The 20005-nt window shown below is 43.8% G+C and overlaps 2 protein-coding genes across 2 annotated transcripts in view; both read right to left on the bottom strand.

The window, feature by feature from the left end:
- TMCO4 (transmembrane and coiled-coil domains 4) overlaps positions 1–10287 on the bottom strand; it is a 39349-nt gene extending 29062 nt beyond the window's left edge. The window contains exons 1-5 of the mRNA XM_030463528.1: positions 10248–10287; positions 6844–7028; positions 6269–6443; positions 2357–2384; positions 204–336 (exon numbers count right to left, since the gene is read on the bottom strand). Of these exons, the coding sequence (XP_030319388.1) occupies positions 204–336; positions 2357–2384; positions 6269–6443; positions 6844–7022 (515 nt within the window). The 5' untranslated portion in view covers positions 7023–7028; positions 10248–10287. The remainder of the gene's footprint in view (positions 1–203; positions 337–2356; positions 2385–6268; positions 6444–6843; positions 7029–10247) is intronic.
- A 4512-nt stretch (positions 10288–14799) lies between these two features.
- Positions 14800–16295, bottom strand: RNF186 (ring finger protein 186). The gene has a single exon (XM_008503754.2). It carries the CDS (start codon positions 16269–16271, stop codon positions 15357–15359), a length of 915 nt encoding a protein of 304 aa, XP_008501976.1. The 5' UTR covers positions 16272–16295; the 3' UTR covers positions 14800–15356.
- Positions 16296–20005: the final 3710 nt, after the last annotated feature.

Below are 20005 nucleotides of genomic sequence, written 5' to 3'. Positions count from 1 at the left end.
TAAGAATGCTGAGCTTTCCTCCTTCCCAGTGCAGCTAAAGTGCTGTGAGGGCTCCACAACCCTCATCAAGCTATAAATGATTACACTAAGAGCCATGGGAAGAATGATCAGAGACTGGACTTAGGCACAAGTAATTACTGCTAAACTTTCCAGCACTGGCAGTGGTTTTTTTTAAATCCCATAGTCAATCCAAATGTTCTTACTCAGACTCTTCCTCTTTTTGTTCCTTCAGGCTCTCAACCAGAGATTCCTCCAGGGCTTCCAGCTCTTCCAAAGGGATTCTCAGCAGCCAGGTGATGTGGCAGATCAACACCCTTGCTCGAGCATCATAGTACCCTTAAACAGAAGGAAGCCCAAGAAATCAATCAGACTTTGTTGCACCAGATTAAGTAGTGAGTTCTGCACTCAGCTGTACTAGAGGACCATGTCACATGCAAGCACAACTACTTCCCTCAGGCCCTCTTCATCTTCCACATACTTGAAGACAAGTCCCGTTATACAGAGAAGAGGGTGATAAATGGAAACTCCTCCATGCCTGCAAACGTCACCCTGTGAGCAGTCACTACACCAGGTAATTGCCTTTACAGCATAAAAAGGGTCTCAAACCCTTCAGCCTTCATCCTCTATGGCAGAGGCCTTCTGGCTTTGGAAAGGTTGCACCTCAACAGAGAAATGCTGCAGCAAGATTAACTGGAAAATCATCTAGCTGGAAATATAAAATATCTATATGTATTTATGGATAACATGATAACTCAACTATGCATCACTGCAAGATAGGGTATCTAGTAAAAATGTGCCTTCATGCAAAAGCTTTATATTCAATTCATCTTGTTGGCAGCAGGAGGGACTCTGGAGTTTAAAACCACAAACCTGCTCTCCTAGCAGTATCACTGACAATGGTTTGCATTTATTCCTCACTGCTGGAGAGGCAGGAGTAGACGATGCACTCAGACAACAGGAGATAGAAGAAACTATTACTCTTGAGATTATAAGCAGGTGTTCTTAAAGGAAAGACATTTAAATTTAATAGATTTTAAATTATTTGAGCCGACTCCTGCTTTTTTAATATGTTTCTTGCTGATGGGAGGCTTTTGTGAAGGGTCCTTGGTGCACTGTGGGATGAAAATGCAACTGTTTTTCTAGGGGTGGGTGAAGGTACCAACAAGACCAAACTACACGGTATGTTTCCGATACCTGCTGCACGTAGAGAAACCTGGCATTTGGCAATTTGATAGTTTTATTTATTTATTGCCATCATTACTAAGATACCAAACTACTTTAGTAGGATTTAATGACACCACTTTTAAAAATTTGTCCTTAGTTGACAAATAAGGCAAGTATTTATCTTCACTTCATCCCTGACATGTGCTACATCTTGCAAGCCCAAGCAAGGTGTTTTAATGAGCATCCACTTCACTTTCTGCTAATACACAACTGAGCTTTTCCCTTAGCCACCTTGGCAGTAAGCCAGCAAGGCATGGAAATATATTTCTTTTAAATTCCAGCTTAGCAAAATAAGCAGTTTTGCAATAACTGACTTGTCAATTTTCCATTAAAAATAAAGCAAAGAACAAAAATGGTTCTTTGCTCTGCAGTGAAATAGGCTAATCAGCAACCAGCCAGTTCTTTCCTGTGAGAACATGTTAAAACACAAAGATTTAAGACATGCAAGTAGTGGTATAAAACAGGCTTCTTTTAGAAAGGAACATTTTGTTCAGTAGGAAGTCCTTATTTCATTATTTTTATCAGACTAATCCATGTTGTGGATTGTAAACCAGAAAGTTGTTCTGTGTGTAATATAATATACAAGTAAAATCACATTTATTTATAGTAGGCTTCACAGAACACACTGGAATTCATTCCCTGATTTTTTATTTATTTTCTTTTAGGCAACAAGCAATACACAGAAAATCTGCTAGGCTGAAATATTCATAACAACTCCTGGAGAAAAAAAAAAACTCCACTTTAGGTACTTTACTTCAGAACTCTTCTACCATCCCATACATTTGCATGCCAAGACACAAGGTAAAGTTAAGGAGGTGAAGGGTTGTTCCATTTGTAACAGGTCTTATTAATCATACCTTTAATTATTAATCATAATAATAAATAATTAATTATGTAATAGTAATCAACAATTAGTAATTTTAATAATTATTAATAATTAACAATAAATAATGATATTAACAATTAATCATACATTAGCTGCTTTTCCTGTAGTGGGTGCAGGCAAAGAGTGTGCTGCTTTTGCTGTAAAGGATGCTAAGATAAAATAGGATGGTACCTTGGGCATTTTAAAGGATCAGATGTAAACTTATCTACATTATTCTTACAAAGAATAAATGCTATATAAACTTACCATCTCTAAGAGAGAAGGACAGAAGGTCCTAAAATAGAAAACAAAAAGAATATATAGATTAAAACTGATGATGTATGCCTGGAAGTACCAAATGGAGGAATCAAAACCCACTGGACTATGATTTAAGCACTGCAGCATGTCAGTTCATCAACATGGGAAGCCAGAGAGCTACAATTCAGCAAGACAGCAAAACCAGATGCTTCCAGTATAAAATTCTCCATATGCAGGTACAAACAGCTGGAGAGAAGTAGAAAATGCTTGTTATATAAGGAAGAATCCCATGTTTTTTGTAATTAGTGATCCTACTGCAATTAGTAAAGCACCATTATTACACTGGACTTCAAAGTTCAGAGGAACAGGGGCTCCTCCAACCACTCCAATGCCTACTGCTCACACTTTAGCCATATATCCTAATAAATTCAACATGAGTGACAGGTTTGAATGCTGCTGGAATGGACCAGTGGCCCTTATTTGCTCTGGCATTCTGGGAATTCAAAGCTCTAGGTAAGGCTGAACTGGCATGAAGTTCTTTTTGGAATAAGTGCTAAAAAATTGAAACCTCAGAATTTATGGCGACTTGTCAAGACTGAAGGACTTGTGTGTTGGCTACTTACCATTGAAAGAAACTGAGAAAAGAGATCAAGTCAATATATGGTTTCTATGAGCAAATTCATGAAAAAATGGGCCAGTGCTTTTATTGCTATGTTCTTCTCTTTTATTGCCACTGGATAGATATTAAGTTCTTTCTGTAACTACAACACTAAGCACTAGCCTAGCTACTTCCCTCTCCTACACACAAATAAAGCACAGCTTATTTTTCACAGAGAATCCTTCAGCCCTTTGGGAACACAAAGAAATGCAGCCAAAGATGTAGGATGCTGCCAAAGGGTTTATGACTATTGGTCCCGGAACCAACTAAGCAAAATCTGCATCATAAAACGTCTCTGATCTTTTCCCTACTGCAAGAGAAGTGTAAACCAGAGCACAAGCCATCCTTAACCAGCTCCTACTAGAAAAGGGGCAAATTGTAAATATCATCCAGTCTGGACTCTGAATATCATTTTAACATGAGAAGAGTTTTCTGTTTCATAAAGGAGAAGAAAGCTTTTGCATAGGATTGGGATAGCCAAAAGATGAGGGCAGCTCAGCTCCCACCTACAGGTTATTTTTATCAAGATTCAGCCCTAAAAACTTCACCCTGCTGCTGCTAGATACTCTCACTCACACACACACCCCTCCATGGCTGAATATCTGTGTGGCTGTTTCCATCCACACCCTTCAGCTTGCCTGTCCTGCAAGCCCAAAAGAGATAAGCAGTTGCAGAAGGTTGGGCTTCACAAAGAAGTCACCACTGCTCCTTCATCCTGCACCCCAACGGACAGAGAGTTCACCCAAGAAATGGAAGATCCTGGTTTGCTATCTACAACGTGTCAATAATGCTTTTAAATTAAGTTAGTCACTGAATCAGGTCTCCTCTGTTCCCCTAGTCACCATGCTGAAGAAAAAAACAAGACTTCCTTTTAGGTCTGGACATGATTAGTATTCCATGCATGCACATACACTGCAAATTATTCCCCAGGGTGGTTGGTGGGATGTGGGAATTGGAGACATTAATCCACAAAGGCAGAGGGAAGAATGTAACTGGTTTGCCAGAGCCCTAGTATTGTAACTACCCAACTACTGGATACATGGGCACCATACTCCCTTATGAGGAAAGGCTGAAGGAGCTGGGTCTCTTTAGTTTGGAGAAAAGGAGACTGAGGGGTGACCTCATCAATGTGTTCAAATATGTAAGGGGTGAGTGTCAGGGAGATGGAGTTAGGCTCTTCTCAGTGGTGACCAGTGATAGGACAAGGGGTAATGGGTGTAAATTGGAGCACAGGAGGTTCAAGTTGAATATCCAGAAAAATGTTTTTCCTGTAAGGGTGACAGAGCCCTGGAACAGGCTGCCCAGGGGGGTCGTGGAGTCTCCTTCACTGGAGACATTCAAAACCCCCCTGGACACGTTCCTATGCGAAGTGCTCTAGGTGGCCCTGCTCTGGCAGGGGGGGTTGGACTAGATGATCTTTCGAGGTCCCTTCCAACCCCTATGATTCTATGATTCTATGATTCTATGATACCCTCCTCCCTGGCTGCAGTTCAGCAAGAAGTTGGGATAGAGGAGTCAAAGCCCAGCAGGAGGTCCAGCGTTGAGAGTCCCAAGCAGAAAGCTGGCCAAGCAAAGAGCCTGAAGTGTATAACAGGTGAAGCTTGTGGCCTTGTTGCCACAAAGGGATCAATGTCATCAGCCTCTTTTCCCAGGTTACTGGTTTGTGCAGAGCCCTTTTCTAGGTAATAAATATCCCCTGTGTGCTGCCAAGGGAGCCATGGGTGTTGACTCAGGTGCTGCATGACTTGCCCAGGATTGTACCTCGTATCAAATAACCTACTTTAAAAATCTGGCCTAAGTATTTCAGAAGGTGAGGAACGGATACAGCTGATCAGGTGATAAACTGGAACTACTATTTTTATTGCATTTGTCCCAGCTAGCTTTCTCATCTATTTCTAATTGGTTTAGGCTTTGCACGTACTACTGTGCAGTCACCTATAACCCAAGCAGTACTGATTAGATTAGTTCACAAGGAGTTTGTTTTCTTCCTCTACGCAGCACTTATAATATTTTGTTCTTTGTTTGGTGTTTTAAATCTCCGTGTGCATTCCATGTACTACCACCTGTATGATTGAGAAACCCAACAAAGAAAGGAAAACAACTTTTAGGCAGTCTTTGCCAGCTTTTGATGAATTGCTCCAAGTTCAAAACACTTTTCCTCAACAACAGAGAGCATCCAATCCACACTGCAGTGGATGTGTGGAAAAAAAAAACAGAAGAAAAAGGGCATTCTAAGTATGTTCAGAGCAAAAATAGATATTAATGATAAGAACTTTCAACATCCTCTCCTCTATCATCACTTCTTCACCTTTTTGTTGCACTGCTTTCTCATTCCATACCCATAGCCTTTATGATACAGCTACTGTCCTTAAAGGATTCAGTTAACACACATTTGCCTATATTAGTCATCTGCAATGAACGCAAACAAAGTTAAAAATCCACCATCCTCAAATCTTCATTGATTCAGTGGTGAGTTTACCCCTAATCTCCTGACCTCATGTATCATCCCTTCAGCACCACTGAGATGGAGGGCATTAAAAATTGTAGGCAGCACTCTGCCACTCAACACACTGAGCAATTAAGGCCTGTACTCGATAAATAAAGAGGAAACGTGTCATTAGCAGCTGAATAAAAAGGAGCAAGAGGACTGTAAAGCAACATATCAAGAACTCAGAACGCTGTGTCCTGTAGCTTGTTTATTTTCAGGTAAGAAGGAAAAAGCTGATCTCAGCTTGATACACTGAAGTTTCCCACACCAGCATGCGTTCGCAAAGACTCTTTGCAAGCCTCTGCTGCCTTGCTTTGCAAAAGTCTTTAATTCTATCTTTCCTTTGATAAAATCATTCAATCGACTTGACTGCGTAAAATACTGATGTTGTGGCATTCAACTGATAGCTATTCCTGATCTTTGCTTTCAAGTAATCAAAGAATTGTTATCTTCTGGTTTCTGTGTGCCACCTGAATCCAGGTGATAAGTGCCTCAGTTCTTTGGCTCAGAGTAAAACACCTTGGGCTCCTGCTGGTTAGAGGCTGCTTTTGTAAAAGCACAAGAACACCTTATGCAATACAGGCTCGGAGCAAAACCAAGTTAATTTTCACAAAAATTTCACTCAGCAGCAACACAGAAAGACTTGCCTAATTCTGGAGAATCCACCCTGAAGAAGAGAGAACGAGGGAAACAACCAGGAATATATCAAATGCAGAAAGAGTATCTTTTGCAAAAGCAAACAATGGTGAGGGGGGGGGAGGGTGTATGCACTTACTTGGGTAATGACAACTGGATTTTCTCTCAAGAAACGATCCTTCAGCAAGATTTCAGCAAAAGTTTCTGCGCTCTCACCTCCTAAGCCACTAGCAAATGCTGTCATGGCAGGTAAGACAGTTCCAGGGAGGTCCAGCCATTTCACAAAGCCCTTAATGAAGTCCGTCCTGAAGGAGCTGTAAGGCACAGTAGCAGTTAATGCTCTGTTCTTGGTATTTTTGGAAGCTTTGAGTGGTGTCTGGTTTCAAATGTTGATCTCTTACTGTTCTTATCAAAACCAAAGCATTGTAAGAAGTCAGCTGAAAGTGAGTTGCTACTCAAGCTAGCTATACAAACAAGAAAGCAATCTAAGGCCTTTGCTCTGAAGTCTGCAGAATTACGGGATGCAATTTGTGCTGAAGCACAAAACTCTCAAAGGTGGAAGAGAGGAAGACAATACAGTCAAGAAAACACCAAATGTCAAAAGGATCTTCCACTCCCCAAATTTCATATCCCCTCACAATCTGGCACCAGCTTCACCTGAGCTGCTACCCAAAAGGCCCACTTTTGTTCACCCCCTGCCACTGTCTGTAGTACCTTTGCTCCTCTCCAGGGAACAGCCAGGCTAGGGATATCCCACAGAGCGCTGCACAAGCAAATCTTCCCGGTTGGTCCAGCTGCAGGCTCAGAGGCACACGGGCTTCCTCTTCACCAGCCCCTTCAGCCTTGCCAGGCTGTTTAGAAGCCAAGCTTTTCCACTTCTCTCCTGAAGCCATTCTTACCTGCAAATTCCAAAGAGGAAAAAGCAGATGGAGAAAACAACCAACCAAACAAAAAAACACAGCAAAAAGTTGGAAATCAGGAAGCAAGGTGACAAATTTCCTTTGCTTTTTCACTGTCATGCTTGCTGTCAGTATCAAGTCTGTCAAGGTCCAGCTTGTGTATGCCCCCCAACACAGTGCTGGGACCAAAGAAGGCAATAGGAGACTTCCTCTTTACCAACTCCCAGAAGTTTTGCACCAAATGAGCTGCCAATATGTCACACAGCAAAAGGAGAAACCCCCTTCAAGGTGCCAAGAGACTGAGCTCTGCTCAGCTGTACCATTCTCATCTTTACTGCCACAAGATGTAGAATAAAACTACTGGTGTAGGGACCAGTACAGCTGCCTAGGAAAGAATTTGCCTCTCTCATCCTCAACCCCAAATGCTCCTCTGTTCATTTGGCTGGTGGCATTAAGAAAGTCAAGTCCAGCTGCAGCCTCTTGAGCAAGACCTTTAATGTGTCCCAAGGACACTGCTCTGCTTGTCATATCCTCTCCTCTGTACAACCTGCCACTGCTTTTATCCTTCAACATACGATTCCTGTGCCACACAGACCTTGAGCTGGGACAAAGTATTATTTTTTCAGAACAAAGATGTCCACAGTTCCAGCTGAATAGCTTCTGACTGCTTCCAGGAGCTTCCTGGTGACACAGGTGACCAACTGAGATGACCAAAATCAGGCAGAAGTGATACTGGCTCATTTTGGAGTTCAAGTTGGGTAATAATCTGCTCCAGAGCTTGCTTATATCACGTGGAATTTCTACTGACTTCATCGATTCCATTGGTTTCTTAGGGGGCCAAAGCACCTATTTCATTACATAACTTCCTATTTAAATGTTTCCTTTCTTCTGAACCCTGTAGAAATTGGCAACCAGCTAGGAGCCCATGACACTAGAACAGTCTCAGAGGATGCAGACACCGTTTATTGGATAGTTTTAGATTCCTAGAAGACAGAAACACAGCGCAGGAGCAGCTCTTCTAAAAGAGATTTTATTATCTGTGTACTATCTGTCATGGCCTTCCAGGAAAAGTGTCTATCTAGCCTTCCTGCTCAGAAAATTTATTTGAGGCAATTAGTTTTTCTCAAGGATTGCAGTCTTTAACTGCTGAAGTATAAATGCAAGGAAAATTCATCACTCGAGGGCTGATGGTTACCAGAACTTGCATTTTTTTTCCCTGGGAGAGCTCAGCACCCCACAACATGTATCTCCTGATGCCATCTGTGGCTTAAGCACAAGTCTAAGGGATCTAGGCTCATTTCCATGGTAACATCACATTCCAGCACTCTTATTTCAGTACCAATCAGAAAAGGGAAGGGGCAGATTAGGTTTCCTCAGGGAGAGCAGGCACCTGGGATCAATTCCAGACCTGTGAGGCCCACCCTGGTACCAACCTCAACATACAGCAACATTTACACTTACTGAACCACAGTCTTTGTGCTTTCCAGGACTTCCTTAAAAAAATTCAAGATTGTTCTATTACTTCAAGAGCTTCAAAACCTTTATTTTGACCCCTGAAATCAATTTCACATCACTTGCTAGGCTCTGATCTTCCTACACCTGAGTGATGGACAAATTTGCCTAGAAATAATCTAATGCTTAAACTTTCAATAACATTACAATTAGTTGGCATATCTACCACCTCTGGACACATATTTAGTAGATTATGGAAGACAGCACTGAAAATAAAATCCCTTCCCCTGCTGTGACATATTCATTGATTTGTTATAACAAGCTCCTTTAAAAGTGAAGCAGCTAAAAAAGGATCCTGGAGCAAGACAACCATTTAACCTTGTTTCCCAATAAAATAAAAGATGTGAGCAATTATGGAGTAGCTTCTTGCATGCAACTTCATTGATGTTCTCCAAGAACTAATTCACAGTGCTGAGCATCTAGAATATCCTGAGAATGTTTTTGAAAGACTTTCCTTTGCTCTGAAGATGCATGTTCATGCCTCAGCACAGCTTCCTATTTCTCCATGAATAACTAGGGGGAAAAAAGGCTTGGAATTAAGAGCTAGAAATATATCCCAAAAGTTATTTACAGCTTGTGGCACTGGTATTCCTGTCTGTCTTGAACAATGTTGATGCAGCAATCAATAGCATTGCCATGTTCCAAACTGTCACTTTATCACTTCCAGCACAGACTTTACACTCAAAGCCCTTTGCTTTTTTGACAGGTCATGTATTTTATACAGATGTTCCCAAACTGCTGTTTGAAAGAAGAAAGATAACCCTTTTGTGGATCTAAAGCTGTTCAATATGTACATGCTCCCTACTACTGAAAGAGTTAAGAGATGCTGGCATTGCGTTCATCCTACACTATGACAGGAGTTACCTAGACTCTGGCACATTAATCTCCCAGACCCTCAAAAGTTAATTAGACATCAACTTCAGATAAGTAGCTGTAGATAGTTATTCAGATAGGGCTGGACAGAAAGTCCCTTATGAGGAAAAAACAGAATATGGCATAGCTGAACTGTGGTTAAGCACTGAGACTTCATATTTAGAGCAGATAAACTTTCCTGGGGACTTAACACAACGCTCCAGAGCCACAGACATGGTGGGAACGCTACAGTCTTTGCTTTTAATCCATAGACAGTAAGAGCATCGAATGTAATTAACAAATTTAATTTTAAACACAGATAAAATCACCTCGCCACAAAAACCTGTGAACACGATACAGACAGCTGCTGCAGACATGGATGTGTTACATGTAAAAGAGCTCTAAGGGGAAAGGGAAGCTAAAAGCTTAAGCAGTTGCAAAACTGAGCCTGTTTGATCTGTTTGATCCAGACGCTTGTAACAGCAGGGGCTGAAATGCGATGTCAGGTAACAGGTGGACAAACGCCGCAGAGCCATGGCCAGAAGAGAGAAGCAGAGAGCGGGAAAAATGTGAGGGAAAAACCTCAGCTGGGAACGCTGCGAGAACCACAGCTGCCGACATCCACTCTTCTCGCTAGTCCTTTGCGTTTGAAATCGCCGCAGCTAGAATACAGGCATTTTACTTTTTTCACAGAAACTAACCTTTTGACAACCACTGAGGAGAGGAAAAGAGCTCAGCGGCAGCAGGGCGGTTACTACCAGAGCCCTCCTCTCAGGGACCAGTCTGAGGAGAGGGGCCCGCCCTCTCAGCCCGCGGACCTGCACTGCAGACCCCCCCCCAAGCCCCTCGCCCCACCTGTCAGGCACCTGCCTGGCCTCAGAGTGGAGCCGCCTCGCTTCCTTCCGCCGCCGCAGCCCGCCCCTTCCTGACCGGGCCCTGCCTGCCCTTCCCGCCGCCACTGCGTAGTCTGCGTACAGCCGTCCCGCTCCTGCGGCCTTCCCTACGCGACTGGCGTACCGAGGTGCGGAGGGTGTGGCGCAGTGCTGAGGTGATGGCGAGGGCGGGCGGTCAGCTCCCGGGATGGCCCTGTCCCCACGGCCTTCACGGAGCGTGGGGGTAGCTCTGTCTTCACCCTGAGATGAACTACTCCTTACTTGCTGCCCACCTTGACCTTGGGTCCTGTCCGCCGTGTTGGTGGCTTGTTGGGGGTTGAGGCCTGCGTGAGTGCTCACCCTTTTGCGCCATTTGTTGGCCTTCTTGCTCAGTGAGAATGCCTTCTGCTCTGAGGGAAGGTTTCAGACAGAGGCAGGATAGTGTGTTCAGTGAAGCTGCTGTCAGGTTGCTCCCCCGAGACTTTGCCACCTCCAGGCAAGACAGGAAAATTAAATCTTCAATGATCTCTCATATTTCATGCTGTGTTCCTGAGTGGGATCTGAAAGCCATATGTGCAAAAGCTGAAGTGCGTGTGTATATTCACTTACCAGGCAAGTATGAGGGCTGTGTATGTGTTGCTTCTGATAGCAGAGGGGTTGGTGGCTCGGTTCAGGATGCTTTGCTCCATTGTGGTTCGTTGGCCTTGCAGAAGCTTAGGAGTTAGTTCAGCCACCCCAGCATAAGGCTTTTGCATTGGTTTTTTTGGGGTCTTAAAAAATGCATTTTCTCTGAGAGAAGTATCAGTCTGGAACCTCAAGTCCAATGCATAGTAATTTTTTGAGAAGTCTGATTTTTTTTTAGGGCAAGGAGGGCAGTTTTTCTGTATAATTGCATTTCATTAAAGCAAAACTACTTCTGGTTGCCTGATATATGGGGTAACTGATTTGTACTTTCAAATGTACTATGTGGGACTTAATTATAAATAAATTTCTAAAATAATCTGGGTATCATTTCTGTTTAAAAGATGGTTTTGAATTGGCCTGGTTGCTTGCTACTAATATTACACCCCCTCAGGTTTACTCACACAAATACTCATGTTGCATAGAGGTATTTTAAGCATCATCTTGTTGTCATTAAATGTGTCACTGGACTTCAAAAGGTGAGTTCAGAAGGTAAGACCAAAACATAACTTTAGTGGAATGACATTTTGGAGTGAGTTATCCCAGATGTTGTAAACCTAGGATCTTATTATATAGTTTAATAGTAATCAAAGCCAGCACAATTATGGACTTCTGAAGATAAAATGAGATTTCTGCATTTACCAGTAATTTTGAACACCTACAGTCAAATTTTTTCAGGCACCTGTCTCACTCCCTTATGGAAATAATTATGGACTGTGGTGGTGTTTGTTGGCGAGAAGTCTGAAAAAGGATTGGGATAGGGAAAGTGGTGGCTTTGAGAAGGGCCCTGTGGGCAGAGTGGGAGCACAGCATGACAAAAAGACAGGTACATTTTAAAATTAAAACTGGCTTGTGTACGTGCATTGTTAAACAAAACACCTGGTCCAGGATTCAGCCTGTACAAGCTATAATCCTTCACTATTGCTGTTGTGTCTTACCATGCCTTTAATGTCTCAATGGGATTCTGTCTTTGTAAATCATAGTTTTCAGATGTTTATGCAGTTTGTCAGGTACAGATGAGTATTACTGCCTGGGCCAGTTTCTCATGGTGAACCTCTCTCTTTCAGGCTGCAGTGTGTTACCTCATCACTACCTAAAATCAGGAGCTGGCTGGGTAAGGTAAGCAGGTCATTGGGGCTGACACTTTGTTGCCAAGAAGACTGGCACAAATTAGAACCAAGTACAAACAAATCCTTTACATTTTAGAACACAAACTTGTTATCCTTTTCTCTATAAGCCCAGCTGCTGCTTCAGAGGTTTGCATTGTTGTGGAGCCTTATCTTGTCCGAGGACAATTAACAATTGTTACAGATACCTGGTTCCAGGGCCTAATGACTCCCTACCAATATGCAGGAGCTCTGAATCAGCTGCTGGGTCATGGCTCTGGAAGGCTGAAGGAACATTTCAGGTGAACTGCTGAAGCAGGCTTGGAAGCTGCTGATATAAAGCAGTGGAGTTAGAACCCTGGGCTTCCACAGAAGTTGGTGTAAGGAAGTTGAACACACCCTTTTGGAAGGGCAGGGTGTTATGTAACAAACTGCTTTTTCCTGGTCATGCTAATTTTTCAATTTCACTTGTTCACATCTGTCACAGTTTAACACTGGCCTGGCAATTAAACCAAATGCCAGATGCTCTCTATTAATCCTCTCTCCTCCCTGATAGAGAAAGGAAAGAGAAAAGGGAGAGAGTCTCATGGGTTGGAAACTAAACTACACAGCTTTAATGAAACAGTAATGATAAATAGGAAAAATTACTAAATATATACAATATATCCCAGGGCAGCCCTGGGAAAGTCCAGGCTGGAATCCTGGAGTCAGCAGCAGTCGGGAGCTGGAGGCAGGAACACACAGATTCAGGCTGGAATGGATTAGAACCACAGGCAGAGAAATGAATGGAATCTTCCCAGGATGCTGAAGCAAACAGGGAATGGGCAAAGAAAGGGAAGCAGGAAGGGCAGGAAAAGATTTTGACCCTTGTGATCCCTCAAATTTATACTGAGTGTGACGTGTGTAGGGTGGAATACTCTGTTTGGTCAATTCTGGCATATAGCTTGTCCGTTCCTCCCCAAAGGAGGGCTGCAGGTGGGACCTCATTATTCCTTCTGGAGGGTAAAATGTTCCTCAGAGCTCAGCGGTGTCCTTGGCTCTGCATAGCAATCTCTAGCAGTAACAATAAACATCTAGTGTTACCAATCCTAGAAGCAGACACTGAGAAACTTGCTGTTAATTTCAGCAAGTGCAACTACTGACAAGAGACTTAGTTGAAAACAAAAGTACAAGACAGAAAATCACCTTCATCCTAGCCCAAACCAGGACAACGTCCTTGTGCTGACAGTCCTTCAGGGGCTGACCAGGCTCTGCTTTGTGTGATAGAGAGAACAAGGGACACTGGTTCATTATGTTTTGTGACTGATGATGACAAACCAATACTGGATGTGGCACATCCACCATTCAGAGTTGCTGGTGTTGGGTGTCTTGCTTGGTGTCCTCCCTCTGAGGGAAAGTTCCCTGAGTTTTACAATATATATATTTAAAATTGGATTTTTGTTTAGCTTTTTAAAATTTCATTTTATTATTTTTATAGTCCAGTTCATCTTTGTCATTTTATTTTTAGGACAGTTTGCTTCTTCCTTGCTCGTTTGGCCATTTCAATGGCACTGGTGTTCTTTAGCAATCAGCACATCATTTTGCTTTACTCTTGCATTCATACACACTGTGTTCAGGCCAATATTCATCTCTTTGTTACAAACCTTGACAGTCCCAGCCATCTGTTAGTGCTGGTGAAGGGAACTTGTCAGGAAAATTGTCTGTGAGAAAGACTTGGCAAGAGTTTCTGCAATTATCTTCAATGCAGGTGGAGTCTGTATTTGGAATAATAGATAGTTTGGGTATAAAGCTACCTGCCTTTTTCCATCTGAAAAGCTTTTTTTGGGTTGGTTATTAGCAAATGTTACTACCAGTGTACTCTGCAGTAAGCCAGTTGGTGCCAAGATAGACAAGGAAAATCAAAGTATTTATCTCCCTTGAAGGCTGTTGTTCTTGGGCAGAAAATAGAGCTGGTTTTTGCAAGATTACAGGACAGCAGCTCCTTACCCTCTCCTTCTAATCTAGTTTATCTGCTGGTGAGACACTAGGTATATTTATACACAGAATGACTGAAGTACATCAGTTTCCATTCTTATCGAACACAAATATTTACCACAGGCCTGATCCAAGGTCTGCTAAGATCTCTGTGGTACTTTAAAAAATGTAGCTTAACTGGAGAAATCCCCCGATTTTTCTCCAGTTAAGTTTTTGGCTGGGTTATTGGGTATCTTCTTAGCAACTAAGTATTTTTTTTTAAATAAAGGAAAAGACCAACTGGTTGCTACTTTGCTTCTCTCAGTTTTGCAGACTCCCTGATAGGATTTCTCAACCCTAGTTCGTGTCAGGGAGAAAACTGTAAAGTGTTTTGACATTGTTGATGAGAAACTGAGACACAATAGTCAGTGAGCTATTAAACTTTAATGGATGCATTCCATATCAAAATATCATGTGACCTGGCACAAGACAGATTTCTGTTTATTTCTGTGGGCATCTCCAAGGGCGATGTCATATTTTGTGTAAAGAGAGCAAAGAGAGAGGTGGCCTGGGTTCAGGTGAGAGGAACTATTTCTGTGATAAATTAACATGGGGAATTTGGAGGGCTTTTGAGAGCCTTGCCCTTTGCAAGCCCCGGACTCAGTATTCATAGAATCATAGAATCACAGAATGGTTTGGGTTGGGAGAGACCTTAAAGGTTCCATCCACCCTGCATGGGCACAAACACATTAGGAATGTTGATTTTTGCCTCTTTCTCTCCAATTTTATGTGCACTTAAAATTGCATGGTCTGACATCCCCTTTTTCCAGTCCCTTTCCCAGCCTTGCAGTCGGGCAACTGTTTGGGCAGTGATAGGGATTAAAATGATAATCTAGGTTAAAACTACTCTCTTCCCTTAAGGCTGGGCACCCAGTCCCTGACTGAGCAGTCTTATTTCTCCACATTGTCACAAGAAAAGGTGTTTATGTATTAAAAGAATAGGGAAACAAAACCACAGCTAGGGGTTTGTACAAGACACCATCTGTCAGGTCTTTCAGGTAGTGGTCTGCAGTGCCAATCAGGAGATGACACAAACAGTGACAAAAGCAAAGGAAGAAAGTCTGGGATTAAAAAATCATGTGAAAAACAATTTTTATTTCATAAATATCAACCTATAAATACTTGACTGTCTCCAGTAATGAAAGCGAACAACACTGTGCATTGCCATTGTGCCAACTTTGCCACCTCTTGAATTTATTACATGAATTCTTGCTTTCAGTGTCCCAAAAACTGCCTAGCACCAAACCTGCAGCCACCAGACCATCCCCTCTGGGCAGCTCATGTTCATCCTCTCAGGCAATAACAGCAATAGGGGTCTCCTTGTTGCAGGAGGTGAGCGAGTCCCTAGTGCACCTCCAGTAGAATTTAGGAGTGCAGCAAAGCACCATAGACATCAACAGCCCCAGAGTAAGCACCAGGCAGATTACCCATTTTATCAGCCCCGAGAAGATGAAGGGGAGGATGAGGATGGTGAGGATCACCAGCAGCAGCAGGAGCAGCACAAGTCTCTGGACAGCCAGCCTGTTGTCTGCTGGAATGTTTTCGTCTCTGTATAAAGTATCTTGGCTGGTCTGAGTCCAGGTTGTGTTGTCAAGCCCTAGAACAGAAATGTGTACCTCGGGATTTGAGTCAGGGTTTTCCAAGTGCTCCATGATGCCTTCTTTATTTGGAAGTGTGCGGATGAGTCCTCCTGGCACAGAGGTGGCTTTTCTGCAGAGGGGACAGGTGATGATCCAGGTGCTCTCCTCTCTCCTGAGGATAAGCTTGAGGCAGACAGCACAGAAGGTGTGCTGGCAGTCCAGCACCTTGGGCACTCGGTAGATGTTGTACTTGTTGAAGCAGACAGGGCAGTCCAGATCAGCAGAGACTGTGGTTAAACACTGCTGGTTCAGTTCACAGCTGCATACTTTGGGGGAGTTTGAGTTTGTTAGAGTAATGAGAGGCTGTGGGTTTGGGCAGTCTGGAATAGCTGGGTTAAAGGCATCAGGACTGTGTTGTTCTGTGCCTGAAGGGCTCTCCATGTCTTTAATAGAGTCTTCAGTCAAGCCCAGCCTCTTCACATCCACAGCGTTTTCTGGTCGGGATCCTGCTCTGCTCATTTCTGCAGCCCCCTCCCCAGCAGCTGCAGGGCTTTGCTCCTCAGCTTGGGTTACTCCAGGAGCTGCTGGTCGATTGCCATTGTTGAGGTTCTCAGTGGATTTCTCCATGGAGATAAGCTTCCCTGCAGTTTGTCTTCCCTTCGCTGAATGATTTCCTGAGTTTCTGGCTCCTTTTATGTGTTGCTGTATTCCTGTTGTGTGCATGATTGATGAGTGACAGCTTTACATGTGTGGTGCTCTTACAATATGATGTTTTTATGAGATGGAAACCTGAGTTAATGGTTAACTTTGTGGCCAAGGCACAAGACATTTTACAGCAGCTGATAATATCACTGAGCCATTCCTGGCCGGAAACAGACCCCATGGCATTAGCAGACTGCAGCTTCATGCACTGTGATAGCCAAACATTGCCATTATTACTAAATTAGGACTTATTGAAAGCAATTTCATTGGTCTCTAAACAGTGGTTTGCTGGACAGCATCAGATTCAGAGGAATTCTCTAATATTAAAATTGGTGTACTGACTGCAGTGCTTGGATTCCAGCGAGTGGAAGTATCACCAGTTTTGAGTGCTCTGGGCAGAGCGTCTGCTCTTGAGCAATACTCACTACTGACAGCACGAATGAGACTGAGATTATAGAATTCTTTGGGGCAGTGCCTAATTGTTTTTTCATAAAATTCTCAGGGTTGGACAGAACCTTTAAGCTCACCCAGTTCCAACGCTCCCACCATCTCAGGTTGCTCAGAGCCCCATCCAGCCTGGCCTTGGAAACTTCTAGGGCTGGATGGGGCTTCCGCCACCTCTCTGAGCAACCTGTGCCAGTGTCACCACCCTCATGGTGAAGAACTTTTTCCTAACTTCCAGTCTAAGTCTCCCCTCCTCTGGTTTGAATCCATTCCCCCTGGTCTTATCAGTCACTACCTGACTAAAAAGTCCCTCGCCAGCTTTCTTTTAGGCCAAATTATTCACACTGAATGCCACACTATCACCAACTCTTTTATCCTAGGAGCATCCCTCTTGGTTGTACGGCTTCAGGTGCAAACTGAATTGTGACTTAGGATCTCACAAAGTCCATGGGAACTTTGGATCTGGAAATGAAAGATCTAGAAATTAAAAGCAAGGTTAGTGTCTTGGTAGAACTGCTTTCTTTTTCTTGGTGTTCACAAGACAGCCTTGTGTGCTCAGGAATGCCCTTCTGATAGGTGATTTTGTGACTCTTCAGCTCTTCTGGCATATAAGTGTCTGAAAATGTCCCTCACTCTCTGATTTTTTTATCATAGAATCACAGAATGGTTTTGGTTGGAAGGGACCTCAACGATCATCTAGTTCCAAGCATGGGAAAGTAAAATACAGATTGTTCCTCAGTGAAAATCTTGTGGCAGGCAGGAAGGTAGAAGGGGAAGGGTCACTAATGCCAGAAAGCTGGACTGTCACTAATGCCAGAAAACTGGGGTAGAAGACACACAGGTAGCCTCAAGTGCACCCAAATGCTCAAACAGTCTGTGTTACCACGTACCCATCCCTCCCTCTGACAGAAAGAGATGGAACAACTGCAGTTTGGGAGGGCAAGGAGTTCAGGAAGCCTCTAATCTCATGAACTCCTTGATGGGGGCGATGAGGAGAGAAGGGCTTGTTCTTTGCTGAGAAACAGAAGGTTTGTTGGAAGCAGACTTCGTAAGAGTGGCTGGGTGTTCCTATATTTCTGCTGTCGTGGCATGGAGTTGTGTTTGACAGACTTCTGGGTGACCCTGAGGTTTAGGAACCTGAAGATCTTTCCATTTGAGAAATGGGACCCATAGTTGGCGTGCAAGAATGTCTGGAATGGGTGGATTATAAACTTTCTTTGTGTCTAAAAATAGCACTTTCTATTTGCATTTTACATACCTCTTTATTAGGAAGTTGATGCTGTTACAAAGAAAAGAGCTTGGAAAACAGAAGACAGACCTGTCAGTTTTACAGAGCTCTTGAAATTTCAAATTGAGTCAGTCAGTTCCCATGTCCAATTTGGAAAGATCATAAAATTTAGATTCTTAATCACAAGAACAGCATGAAACAGGCTTGCGGAAGCTGGAGCAGACACCAAGAGGGGCAACTACACTCCCAGCTTTAGTATTTCCATACAAAACCAGGTGGGATGAATTTATGCCTCTGTGGTTGTTTGCTCATTTCTTTTGGGAAGGGGTGAGAATGAGTCCTGCATACATTTCCACCACATGTGCTGGGAGCTGGTGGGTGGTGTGGTTAGTTTGCTACAGGTGTACATCAGCAAGCAGGACACCTCACTGGAGGCATCACGAGTGCTGTGGGTTGGAGTTTACTGAATTGCTTGTGGCCCTCTGTTGCAATGTGGGCCTAATTACTGCTTCATTAATCATTGGCAGTCAGTTTATGGACTCCTCCTGTTTTCCTGCTTTTATTTTGCATAGCAAAGTGTGTTTCTGTGAAATGATGAAATGCTTCTGATGGAGTTGACAGGAAAAGGGTATGAAAGTGCAGTTCTGTCATTCCAGAGTAAAATCCTCGCTTGCTTGAGGCCTTTGAGCACAGTGATCATCAAAACATCCAAGAAGACACTGTTGATAGTCCCCTGAGCCTCTTCCTATGCTCATGCTCTGTTTCAGATTGGTTTAACTCTGAAGTAAGAGGATCCTAAAAGCATATGTGACTTAAAAATTGCTTTTTTTACAACACATTGTCTGATGCAACAGGGAAGTTCTTGGTGGTGGATTAAGCTCTTGCTTGTAAGCAGTTAGTTGGCAGTACCACCTCATCACTGGTGCTGATAACTGCTGATTTGCTCCAAAACACCTCGCAGAAGGATCCTAGGTGGTGATTTTACCTCTCAGTGTCAATCCATGATGCGATTCCACAGCTCAGCTCTAATATCCCTGCCAAGGGAGTTGATTCTCTCATCTCAGTGACTGCTCCCAAACTAGGACGGGTTTTCTTCCTGTTCACCACCACGGCGGGATGCATCTTTGGCATGAAGGAATTAGGGAACAGCAATACCTCTGACAGTGCTGGGAGCAGGGCAAGGGAAAACAGAGTCTGGAGAGAGATGAGCTGCTCTGGGGAAGGGGGAGCAGCACTGGAGGGGGTGAGCAGTGGTGGCTTCATTAGCTGGGGAGAGTGGCAGAGGAATGGACACCAGGATGAGGGGAGGGGATTCTCCCCCTCTACTCTGCTGTTGTGAGACCCCACCTGGAGTGCTGTGTGCAGTTCTGGAGCCCCCAGCATCAGAAGGACACAGAGCTCCTGGAAAGTATCCAGAGCAGAGCCACTCAAATGGTCATAGGGCTGAGCAGCTCCCTGTGAAGCCAGGCTGAGGGATTGGGGTTGTTCAGCCTGGAGAAGAGGAGGCTCCCAGGTGAGCTCAGAGCAACCTTCCAATATCTGAAGGGGCTACAAGAAAGCTGGGGGAGGGCTTTGGACATGGGGGGGTAGGGAGAGGACAAGGGGAAATGGGTTAAAACTTGAAGAGGGGGAGATTTGGGTTAAACATTAGGGAGAAATTCTTTAATTTGAGGGTGCTGAGCCATCTTAGGCAGCCTAGAGAAGTTGTGGCTGCCCCATCCCTGGCAGTGTTGAAGGTTGGATGGGGGCTGGAGCAACCTGGGCTTGTGGGAGGTGTCCCTGAGCATGGCAAGGGGGTGGAATTGGATGATCTTTAAGGACCCTTCCAATCCAAACCATTCTGTGTTTCTATGAATTAATTTTGGCAGAGCCCGCTCTCTCCTGCTCCGGCGCTGCTGCCAGCCGCGTTCTGGTGGTGCCACCTCGCGGGTAGTCAGTCAGCTTTCTCCCCTCCGATTTTCTTCAGAGCTCTCGTGCCCAACAAGGG

The sequence above is a fragment of the Calypte anna genome, chromosome 21 (genome assembly GCF_003957555.1).
Source record: "Calypte anna isolate BGI_N300 chromosome 21, bCalAnn1_v1.p, whole genome shotgun sequence".
NCBI lineage: Eukaryota > Metazoa > Chordata > Aves > Apodiformes > Trochilidae > Calypte > Calypte anna.
This window is presented reverse-complemented; position numbering and strand designations above follow the sequence as displayed.